The sequence below is a fragment of the Perca fluviatilis genome, chromosome 16 (assembly GCF_010015445.1).
Source record: "Perca fluviatilis chromosome 16, GENO_Pfluv_1.0, whole genome shotgun sequence".
In the NCBI taxonomy this organism is placed as follows: Eukaryota; Metazoa; Chordata; class Actinopteri; order Perciformes; family Percidae; genus Perca; species Perca fluviatilis.
The window spans coordinates 8,889,167-8,901,574 of NC_053127.1; the positions used below are offsets into that span (position 1 = coordinate 8,889,167).

Consider the following 12,408-nt stretch of genomic DNA (forward strand, 5'->3'; position numbering starts at 1 on the left):
GGACGGAGCACCGCGGTCGAGCCGAGCTGTTACTAGCAGTGGGTGAGCGCCATTAGATACAGAACCACCCGTCTCACAACCACCAATGTCTGTACACAACACAGATATATTTCACAGGTTAAGAGAACTCATTGACCTGATGCTGACTTTCTGACCAAACAGTGACATCTCTTGAGCCATGGCATGGCTAAAAATACCAAGTACTGAAAGCTGACATTACTTTTTTATTCACTTCAGTAAATTCAATCAAGATTTTTGCCAGTTCCAGGTTTTTTTGGGCAAAGTTCTTTTACAGCTGCTTGTGTTCAGACATCAACATTTTTTATTTTTTAGATTATTTTTTTGGGGCTTTTCCATTTATTGTGTAGAGACAGTGGATAGACATGAAAGGGGGAGAGAGAGATGGGGGACGACACGCAGCAAAGGGCAGCAGGTCGAATTGGAACCCGCGCCACTGTAGAGCGCTCTTACTGGGTGAGCTAGAGGCCGTCCCAAGACATCAAAATTTAACATGAGAGAACTTTGGCTTCAAATGAACAAAGGTATTTTTCCAGAAAACGTATCTATATTCCTTGATGCAAGGTATAAAATGAGTTATAAGGAAAAAAGGGGAAGTTCTCTGCGCTTCTGCAGACCACAACAATCCGGTGAAACCAAGGCAGGACACAACAGCATAAATTAGCAAAAATTGCCGGTGCAACACCGATGTCCTCTTACTTGATGGTTTTATTTCTTAAGGTGCATAACAGTGACTAACGTTTCGATGTAAAGTTACATCTTCAAGGACTCTGATGAAGATGTAACTTTACATCGAAACGTTAGTCACTGTTATGCACCTTAAGAAATAGAACCATCAAGTAAGAGGACATCGGTGTTGCAGCGGCAATATTTTGCTAATAAAATGAGTTATGTTGGCGAACGATTTCTCAGCCCTGCTGTGACAACTGGCAGGATGGCAGCACTGAAATCTGAATAACAAAGGAGAAAAAACAATGGAGAGCATTCAAACATTGGCATTAACCATACCATGGAAGTGACTCCAGCATCATTTTAATTAATTGCAGTTATACTGTAATTTTAACAATGACATAATGAGTAAATAATAGATAATGTCGCTGCAGCATTTTGTGAAGAAATCAACCTCTAGTGGAGAGGTTAATCTGCCGTTTGTAATGGAACCGTTTGTTGTTGAACTGTGAAAGTCTCCCCCTGCTCCCTTCTGTTGCTCATCCCTCCGACAGGCCAGTCATTGGGGGTCTTGTTGTCCAGTCACAGGCCTGATCCTGTCAACACATCCAAATATTCTGGAGTAGTTTTTTTTTTTCTGAATGAATTAGCTCTATCATCCAGACACAGACAGCAGACAGCCACAAATGTATGCACACACACACACACACACACAACGCAGGCAGAAGTTTTTGTTGTCAGGATCCATAGATCATGGCTCATGTGTGCTTGTGCTTTAGTCCATGCAGCATAAAGTCACAACAGGAACAGATAAGACCGGTCCCAGGTTGGCTATTGAAGCCAAATCCCCAGCAACCCCCCAGTGCTAATCGGATTAGCTGAAAAGTTACCAGCACGGCCCCAAAGAGACGCAACATTTTTTACACTGACTTCTGTGACATATTTTGCTCTCCAGCCTCCATAAGCTGCTTCTTCTCTCAAAGCTGCCTCACATCATCTTTGTCACAGTAAACAAGTTCAATGTTTTTAGCCTTTGGTGTGTGTGGGGGTGTGTGTGTGTGTGTGTGTGTGTGTGTGTGTGTGTGTGTGTGTGTGTGTGTGTGTGTGTGTGTGTGTGTGTGTGTGTGTGTGTGTGTGGGGGGAAATCTGGTCCACCCAGGTGGGGGAACAATGGCGTGCCAGTTGTCTTAAAGGAATGGTTGGCTGAGCATAGGCCCGGGCAGAGGAGGGAGGGACAGAAAAAAAAAAAAAGAGTTGTGAAAATGATTGGTGCGGAGGTTGGGGTGAGACAGGGTGGTGATGGGGGGGAGTAGCTGGCTGAATGGGGGCAGCAGGGTGGCAACTGGACTCTTAAAGCTCTTTTCATGCTTGGTCTGTTTCAACCAACGCTGACAACACATACTAGGACACTGAGGTCTAGCCCTTGTTAATCGTTTTTCATTTATTTTTGAAAACAATTAACTTAAAAAAAAACCCGGGGATGTCTCTGGTTGTTTTGCCCCTCAGTATCTGGTTACACCAAATGTACAGTATGTTTTTCTTCATAATACAGCTGCACAGTGAACCTAAAATTTGGCCTGCATTATATCTGTAAACACAAGAAATCATATGAATAGCTCTGCTCTACCTTTCAACATGCAAACAGTTGCCCTTTAAGTACAATTTTGTTGTACTTTACGATTATAAGTTGAGATACTTTACTAGTTAGTATAATAATAGTATTTCCATTATCTGGTCGGTTTATACGTCTACTCCTCTGCATTTCGGAGGAAAATAAGTGTACTTTTTACTCCAGTTCATTTATCGGACAACTGGAATATACAGTAGTTATCAAAATCATAAGAAATGTGACAAGATAGGTTTCAGGACAACAAGATAGAATTTTGAGTGAATAACCCCACCATTTGTTTTACCTCCACTGCTTGCTTATCAATATGATCATCTCTCTTCAAACGTCTTAATCGGAAAATGCTTAATTCGGAAAAAGGCCTTATTTGGAATATCCAACCGGAATATGCTGTTTACATGACCTGTATCATGTATATTAATATTGTCATATTCAGAATAATAGTGAAATGTTGGTGTGCATGTGAACGTACTCCGTGTAAGGAGGGGAGGGAGAGTATCCTTTCCCATCTTGCACGGCAACTCCAAACCAGATTAAACTAAGAAAATAGACTTGTTCTTCTTTGTCACTGTTGTGAGCTGCCCTCTCTATAACAGCAGCCAAGTCCAAAATGGCTGAAAAAGCACTTGGCTCTCTGAGTCAACAGCCCAGTGTCAAACTGTCTGGCCTTCCCTTGCCTACATTCCCCCAATGATGCCTAGGGAACTGGTTTTCTGGCCAAGATGTGGTTTTGTGGCTACAGTCAGCCAGGCAGAAGGGAGATGAAAATTATGCCATGTGGACAAGAAGTCTTTTCTTCTTTGTTCTGCTAACATGGCAGACTGGCTCCAGGTTGGCTTTGGACGACAGTTCAGTCATCTGCCAAACACAATGCAGTTTAGAATTACATTAGGGTTGAGGGTCAAAATTAGATTTAAAGGAGTCACACGATCACAATGAAATGCCATTTCTTTTATTTTTTGTATGGCTTTAAATGGTTCATGGATAATATGGGACCAGTACACATTGCCTGCACAAAGCATGATGTTGATTTATGTGCATTTCTGTGTTTTTCAGCGTGGGCCAAGGTGGAGCTGACTATGCATGAGGGTGTTGAGGTGTACCTGGGTGACTCGGCTCAGATCCCCTGCCAGTACAGCTTCACTGACGCCGACAACAAGCCCAGCTTTTTCATGATCCAGTGGTTTGTGGTAAGTACTGTTGCCCCCCTCTGCGAAAACTTGACACTGCCTGTCTGGAACTATCCAACCGCGCATGTATGTTGTAGGGCTGCCTCCTAAAAGTCAATAATTTGAATCATGTTCTGGGAGCCCCGAGCTCAGTTTCTAGTTGGAGCATCAGACTTTTTTATTTCTTCAAAATAGATAAAATAGAACATAAAGCTGGCTACAAGGAATTCAAATCTATATACATTGTTATACGGGACAAACCGGCTTTACAATTGTAGGTGATGTTCTCTGTTCATTTCCAGACATGATTTGTAATAGTTCCTTGCTTATAAAGTGACACACATAGGGCTGCAACTAACGATTACTTTTTTATTGTCGATTATCTGTTGATTATTTTCTCGATTAGTTGTTTGGTCTATAAAATGTCAGGAAATTGTGAAAAATGTGGATCAGTGTTACCAAAGCTCAAGATGACGTCCTCAAATGTCTTGTTTTGTCCACAACTCAAAGATATTCAGTTTACTGTCACAGAGGAGAAGATAAACTAGAAATTATTCACATTTAAGAAGCTGGAATCAAAAAACTCAAATGTTCCATCAGTCGATCAAAATAGTTGGCGAATAATTTAATAGTTGTCAACTATTCAACTAATCTTTGCAGCTCTAGACACAATGCTCAATCTCATAAAAGTTTCGCATGAACATTCATGCTTATAAATGCAGTCAAGAAAAAACATTTTAATTGTATTGCAACCAAATACATGAGCAAAAAAAAATGTCTACTGGTTTAACCCTTACAGGTGCCGTAGGTAGGATTGTGAAGATCCAGGACTTAGCCAAACATTTTTAACATTGACAATTTCTCAGTCCCTCCCTGCTTTCCGCTAAAGCCCACAACGGTCTCCTAAGCCCCTCCCCCCACAAGGGAGAATGAATGCGTGTGCATGAGCACTGATTGACACACAGTTAGACACCCCCCCCTGGCCCTGATTGGTGCATCTGAACAGGGAGCGGTGGATTCTTTTTAAATGACCTGCTTCATGTAGTTCTACTGGAATATAGGGTCAGTTTCAGCAAATATGACAGAAAGTTAGTTTTATAAGGCTTACCGACTGCATCTTTAACTACTGTATATCCAAGATGTCAGAGTTGAGTGAAAGTTTGTCCTGACTGTGTCCCCCCCCCCCCTTGCAGAGAGCTTTCCGGCAGCCAGCCAGCCCACGCGTACGGATCTTCTACGGTGATGACAAGCAGCAGATGGTGGACAACAACACGGACTACAGCGGTCGCATCCAGGTGACTTCAGACCAGCAGGGAACTCAACTCACCATCCAAGATGTCCATCTCAACGATGAGAGGGAATTCTTCTGCCAGGTTAACGGGCTGGTTGCCGGGAGCGCTGAGGGCAAGACCCACCTCCGAGTGTTTGGTAAGGAAGACAAAACATTGTTTAATAGAAGAGTCAAAGTTGTAAAATTGTTTCATGATGTATTTAATTATAAGGGCTGTCAATCGATATATATTTCATCCATCATATAAATGTAATTGCGATTAATCGCATGATTGTCCATAGTTGACTTTCATTAAATCACACATTGCACATTTTAGGGCTGCAGCTATCGATTCTTCTTCTTTTTGATATTTAGAAATTATGTTTGGGTTTCGGGTCGGGCTCGGTCACATCAGCGCGATAAGGCATTGAACATTCAATTTAAAACAGCTTATTAAGTAGGTGCGCGATTGTGTTAACGTGCGCTTGTTGCCCCGTGTGCGCTGATGCGCTCATCTGTTGACATTTCCGAATGCCTTCCTACAGTTGCTTAATAAAAGCGGGCTTTCCACACAAACAAACACACATGTGTCATTAGTATGAGAAAAAAAAGAGATTTTAACTGTGTAGGGCTCGGACATAAATATCTTAATTCCTGTTAGGCAGAAAAATGCGGCCCGATCCGCACTCTAATTCAAAAGACACTTTTCTTCATCAATTTCTGTTCAAGGAGGTTTGTTTCTGCTAGCCATCCACTCTCTCCCTTTCGTCTCTGCCGCAGGCCCGCCCAGCCCCGGCCCCCCACCCCCACCGACTGTCTGCGCAGTGCTGCTGCGTAGGGCTGCGTTCAGACAGGGAAACAGCGATCCAGCGATTTGCCGTAGGGTTGTGCGTGAGGGAAGTGTCAATGAAACGGCCCATTTGTGTGACATCCTTGTGTAATTTAACCCCCCAGTGTAGTACAAGTAGACTTCATATTTCACAACTACTGTTTTCCGTCAGATCGTTTATAGATCTCGACGTCTCCGACTGCACTTGAAGGCAGTTTGATTTTACAGAGAAAAAATAAATATATATGAATATATTACAACTTTTCCCTGATGGTCTGTCGCTAAATTTGTAATAAATTAAAATAAATAAAGTCGCTAAGAGGGTCTAAAAAGTCGCTAAATCTAGCAAGAAAGCTGCCAAGTTGGCAACACTGTCCACAACATTACTGCTGCATCACTTCCTGATTTCCCAAGCTACATCGTTAATTGCGCGTCCAAAAAATAAGTGGCGTTCAAAGGAATTTGCGTTAACTCATTGTTATCGCAGCCCTGTTAATTACAAATGACTGAAGTGATTATTTTCCTGATTCAGCTCCTCCAGAGGCTCCAGTGATCGAGGGTGTCACTACTGGAATATCTGTGACCAATGAGGTGCCTACCAAGGTGGGTCCGCTTAACCCTAGACACTGAGATCAACCAATACAATAATCTTACAAAGTAAAGTATATATCCGATAGTTACTAAAATCTCTGTTTTGTCTACAGTATTTGTAGACTGACAATAACCAACCTCATGATACTAAAGATTTTTCAATGTGACTCTCCATTCAGGTTGCATCATGTGAGGCTCGCAACGGCTACCCTAAACCCAACATCACCTGGTACAGGAACAGCATGCCACTGATGTCTACACCAGGATGTGAGTACAAACAGTAGATGGGCCAATGTGTCCGTCTCAGAGGGTCTGCCACGCAACACACCGGTGTTTCCTTTGGTTTAAATCCAGGCCATTCATTTCAAATCTCAGCATATCGATGAAGCTCTGGAACAGGGAATATATTTTCTACGCATGCAGATTAACAAACCGTAAAATCTAAAAGTATTTCAGAAGCAACAGCAAGGAATATTCCTGTCCACAGTAAACTGGGATATTTTAAGACACGGTAGCGGCTTGGCTTTAGGGATGTCGATGTCAGTTGGTGCACCCCTTTGGACCAGGCAAAAACCTCTCAACAAATATTGTCAAGATGTGTATATGTTTGCCCTGAAATTTGGTACAGGCTTTTTTTTTTTCCCAAAAAAATATTTTTTTTTTTTTTTTTTTTTTTTTTTTTTTTTCCCCCTTTTTTTTTTTTTTTTTTTTTTCCTTTTTTTTTTTTTATTTTATTTTTTTATTTCTTTTTTTTTTATTTATTTTTTTCCCCTTTTTCCCCCATGATCGCATTTCTGATCATTGATCATTTTTAAATGAAAATTTTTCGTCAAATTATTGATTTCTTAAGTAAGTAGCTGTGTAATAAGTGTCACCCTGTCTAGGTTTAAATCGCAACTAGGACCCCTGCGCTTTACATTATCCCTATTTAAAATTTACATTTACAGTTATTCATTTAGCTGACACTTTTGTCCAAAGCAACGTACAAATGAGATACAATCCAAGCCACAGTAGATCAAGAATAGGAGCCTCAACACTTAAGTTCTACAGTTACCACAAGGCTGCATGGCATAGCAAGTGACATTTGAGTAACTGCTCTCAGAATTGGTATGTCTCCAAATCAAGTTCTGTAACCGGTTACAGCACTGAGGGACTGCACAGGAGAAGACACTTACATCTAATTGTGTATTTGGGTGCCCTAAAGTAATCTGCTATCAGTATTGGCTGTGGTCCATTGTTACATATTAATATTGTCTTGTCCATACTCCAGATGTAAACATGTTGATCCTGGTGACCCGGGAGTCCAGTGACTTCTTCTCCGTCCAGAGCACACTGCAGTACAAGGTGGTTAAGGAGGACAAGGATGCCCATTTCTCCTGTGAGGTCAGCTTCTTTGTCCCGGGAGCCATCAGGACAGTTGAGTCCAACAGGGTCAACATCACTGTTCACTGTGAGTTAACGCTGAGCCTTTTTATACTTCTGTCATGTCAATAAATTACTTTTGTATCACGTCAGTTGTTGCCAGTAATCGTCCCACAATGTAAAAGGTAAAGTCATTGCTGCAATATCTTCCATCTTTGGGACATCCGACTCAACTTGTTCAGTTTAGTGTAGGCTCTTACTAACGATTATTTTCATTGTCGATTAATTTGTTGATTACTTTCTTGATTAATTGATAAGTTGTTTGTTCTAATAAAATGTCAGAAAATAGTGAAAAGTGTAGATCAGTGTTTCCCAAAGCTCAAGATGACGTCCTTGAATGTCTTGTTTTGTCCACAACTCAAAGATATTGAGTTTACTGTCACAGAGGAGTGACAAAACTAGAAAATATTCACATTTAAGGAGCTGGAATCAAAAAACTCAAATGTTCGATCAACCGATCAAAATAGTTGGCGAATAATTTAATAGTTGACAACTAATCGACTAATCTTTGCAGCTCTAGTTTAGTGTTTCCTCTATCATGAGGCCAAGTGGACCACATACAGTTACAGCCACCGCTGAAGTGTTATATTACAAATTAATTTAGCTTTCTTTTGGTGAAAGGAATAGTTCACCCAAAAACAACAATATAAATTGTGTATGGCACTCACCTCCCTAGTCCCAGAAAGTTTTCTATCACCCAAAAAATGAAAGCATATCAAACAGACGTTTGCTATGAACAGACGCAATAGTTTAGCGAAAATAGCTGTGTTGGGTGGTTCCATGAGCCCACAAATGGCTACAAGACACTTATATGCTTTCATTTTTCGGGCACTAGCTTTCTCCGTAATGCATCAGGCTTACGACAGCTAAAGTATTCTCTCAAAGAGGCATTCCACCAGTTTTACACATGGTGTGCAGTTTAGTTGTCATGAGAAGTACTACTCAGCCTAAAAAAAAGGTGTAGAAAGTTTGTTTGTCTAGTTTGTGCTTTGATTTTTTTACCATTCTTTTCAATCTGTCTTGATATTAAATTGCTGGAATAACCCTTTTAAATATTGTAATTGTCAGTAATGCATTTTAACAGACACATTGCTTGTCTAAATAGTTTGAAATGGTTTATTATTGATATTGTGGCAGACAGAGCCAAACACAGTCTGTGCTGTCAGCGTTATGGAAATGGCCTTGTAAAGTGACTTTAGCAGCTCGCTGAATGAGCCTGCCTAATTGTGTGTGTGTGTGTGTGTGTGTGTGTGTGTGTGTGTGTGTGTGTGTGTGTGTGTGTGTGTGTGTGTGTGTGTGTGTGTGTGTGTGTGTGTGTGTGTGTGTGTGTGTGTGTGTGTGTGTGTGTGTGTGTGTGTGTGTGTGTGTGTGTGTGTGTGTCCAGACCCCACCACCATGGTGGAGCTGTGGAAGGAGTCGCCCCAGGGCTTGGTCAAAGAGGGAGATACTGTGGAGCTGCGTTGCCAGGGTGATGGCAACCCCCCACCGGTCTTCATTTTCAACCGAGAACAAGTAAGAATAGAAGGCATTTTCTCACCCTAAAAATCCCCAAGAGAGAATGGGTGAAACGCAAGAGACATGCAGGGAATGTTTTTGATATGTAGAGCTCACAGGGCCCCCATGTAGACATGAGTGTGCAAGGTCTGTGAGGGCTCTGTCAGCTCTGACCCTGCAGATCCTGGCTGGGGTCTGAGACCGGAGGCCACACTGACAGGGCTCATGGGTAGGACTCATTCCCATGTCAGAGACTCATCCATTGTATGTGTGGACAACACAAAAACTCAGCTGACTGCCATTTTTAACTTTTCCTAACTGGACAGTCACTGGCATTTGGTTAGCGGTTATTGTAACCATGGCTTAGAAGGTAAAAGCATCATTTTTGCTGTGAAAGACAATAAAAAAAAAATGTGTCTGTTCTTTTTTGCTACAATCTTATTTTAATACTTTTGGCCACCATGCTGTGTTACAATATTTTACTCACTCACAAACATATTGCTGAGATCTGGAGACACAATGACTCAGCTAGATCTATAGCACATAGTCTAAAGTGCATGGCAACTGCGTTGGTCTGAAATGAGCAATGACAGTTACGCTGCTTTGCGCTGGGTGTAAGATTGAGCCCTAAGTCTGGTAAGGCACATTGCACACCAATCAACATGAAAACCAAAGAAAATGTTAGTTATTACTTAAACTGTAAGTTGTTTATGTCCATAAGAGCTCTAAAACCTTCTCATCATAGTTATTCACAATCACAATTTTTCAATGCAATGAACAATATAACAGACATTTTGTGTTCTTTTATTTTAAATTTCAAGTAAGTGGTTTTGGATATTACAGTGAAACATTTAGGATTTAAAAATGTTACCATAGTCTGTAATCTGGTCAACCTTTGGCAATAAGCTTTAAGATGTTGTCAGCTTTTTATTAGCAAACATAAAAGTGATGAATTCATGTATGTTTGGAAAAACTCTAATTTTAAACTTTCAACCAAAGCAGGATTTTTAGATTGAAAGGGCTCCAAAGATTACATGACGCACCAGTTGTTGGGTTTAATTCATCACCTGTTTTCCACTCAAAACTCTTTCTTCCAAATAAAACTAATGAAAGTTAGTTTAGCCCATACAAATGAAATGCTAATTTCAATTTCTCTTGGAAATGCAGCATGTCTTCACCCTAAGAGCACATCTGATACAAGATACAAAGAACTTAGCTTAGTTTATGTCGTTACTTTCACATGAACACAACTTGGATTTAAATTACAAATGAGAGTATTTCTTGCAGGAGCTGGATGTGGACTTGGAGAGCAACCACGGCGATGTGTTGATGCTGTCGCCAGTGTCCCGGAAAGACAGCGGCATCTACCAGTGCCGCCCTCTGGACTCTGAGGTCAAAGGAGAAATGCAGCTCACTGTGCACTGTGAGGAACGATGATATATACAAACACACACATATAACAATATACATATATTATATAAAGTATTCCTTTTAATTTGTGTGTCTCTTGTTTTGTCTGTTTGTGTGTTTGTTGTGTTCAGACTTGGACCCAGCTGTGGTGGTACCTAAAGACTCTGAGGTCATGCTGAAAGGAGAAGATCTGACTGCAACCTGCAATGCTCTGTCCTCCCTGAAAACATCCACTGTCTGGTACAAGGTACGTACAGATTAGACTAGATTAGATTTCACATGGAACAGCAGCAGTGTCATCAGCTGCAGACCTTGCTAAATTAATTTTGAGACACTTCTGTGAAGCTGTACTAGACACAGTGGTTCTTTGAGCCAAATGCTGACGTTAGCATGCTCATATGCTCACAATGATAACACTAACACACTGATGTTTAGCTGTTGTAATGTTTACTATCTTGGTGTAGCATATTATATTTACTAATTAGCAGTAAACACAATGTACAGCTGAGGACGATGGGAATGGCATTAGTTTTGTACGCATTTGGACATTAACCAAAGACTTGGTCCCTTTCAAATTTTGAGTTCATTCACTGATTGTGTGTGTGTGTGTGTGTGTGTGTGTGTGTGTGTGTGTGTGTTGCGTGTGCGTGTGCGTGGGTGTGTGTGCAGGATGGGAAGCAGCTGGGTAAGGGGAACACATTGCATCTGAAGGATGCCACCTATGAAACAACAGGAGAGTACATATGTGAGGTGACCGTTCCCTCCCTGCCCGCCCTGCACACCAGCGGCTCCGTCCACATCATCGTCCAAGGTCAGTCATCCCCTACACCCCTCCACCAACTTCGCTTTACTTGTGGGGCCAAGGGAAGCTTCCAAAAAAATAATTTTCTGCAGTCTTCTTTATTAAACACAAAATTGACTTGGTGTCATTAGGTACGCTTCTGTCCACCTTTTTTGAGGAAAGGACACTTTGGGGAAAAGAAAAATATTAAATATTAAAAAACGTTTTTATTGCTTTGCTGAGGTGAAAAAGTCAGCATATAGGAACGTGAAGCAAAGACTGAAGGAAATAAATAGATCCAAGAACTCAAATGTCTTTCTATATAGATTCTATTGTGTTTCTGTAGTTTGTTCTTGCTGGTTTTTAGATATGGTTATGAATGGACTCTCTTGTGACTATTTCTGCCTGACAGCTCTGATTTGAAACACCTTCTGTTACTACGAGCATGTCAGTCAGGTAAAGATTGGATTAGTGCCAGAACGTCGATCTTTCCAGCTTGAAATAAAGAATTGCATCACTTTTGAGCTTTTTTCCCTTTATAAAAAAAAAACCCTATGAGGAAAGAGGAGGATTGTTCCCCTGTCAAGCCACTGGAGGGCTTTTAATGAGAAGCATCTGTGCAGGAAGTGTCAAGTTTAATTTGACAGTAACGTAACATTGAACAAAAAAGTGACTTGAATGTATAAGTGAATAAAAAACTGTATTTCTGCAAAAGCTCAGAGCAGCAGAGTGTGACTCTGATGTGGTACTGTACTCATAGATTAGCTCTATGGAAATGAATTATGAATTTATCAAGACAACAAATAAAATATGACTATATAAATAAATAACGTGTGTGTGTTTAGGTGGTCCCCAGCTGGTGGGAGTTGAGCAAGAGGTGCAGCTGGAGGAGGCAACAGGCAGGATGGTGAACCTGAGCTGTGAGGTTCAGGGCCATCCGCTGCCCAGCCTCTCCTGGAGCATCGTCGGCAGCCAGGTACCCTGTCTGACTCGCAGCACTGACTTATGTTCACATAAGATAGGTGGTTATTACTGTTGGTGCAATTCATCACGTTCATGTTGATGTACAGCTAGCGCTGTAACAATTTTAGATGTTGCTGGACAATTAATTGTCTCAGAAATAATTGC

General features: G+C 41.2%; 1 protein-coding gene across 3 annotated transcripts in view; it reads left to right on the forward strand.

The window, feature by feature from the left end:
• Positions 1 to 12,408, forward strand: part of mcama (melanoma cell adhesion molecule a) — a 54,536-nt gene that overhangs the window by 32,054 nt on the left and 10,074 nt on the right. For all 3 annotated transcript variants that reach the window (XM_039778306.1, XM_039778307.1, XM_039778308.1), the window contains exons 2-11: positions 3,371 to 3,504; positions 4,677 to 4,911; positions 6,115 to 6,185; positions 6,353 to 6,440; positions 7,444 to 7,623; positions 8,980 to 9,107; positions 10,377 to 10,512; positions 10,631 to 10,746; positions 11,169 to 11,310; positions 12,126 to 12,256. In XM_039778306.1, coding sequence (XP_039634240.1) covers positions 3,371 to 3,504; positions 4,677 to 4,911; positions 6,115 to 6,185; positions 6,353 to 6,440; positions 7,444 to 7,623; positions 8,980 to 9,107; positions 10,377 to 10,512; positions 10,631 to 10,746; positions 11,169 to 11,310; positions 12,126 to 12,256 — 1,361 coding nt within the window. The remainder of the gene's footprint in view (positions 1 to 3,370; positions 3,505 to 4,676; positions 4,912 to 6,114; positions 6,186 to 6,352; positions 6,441 to 7,443; positions 7,624 to 8,979; positions 9,108 to 10,376; positions 10,513 to 10,630; positions 10,747 to 11,168; positions 11,311 to 12,125; positions 12,257 to 12,408) is intronic.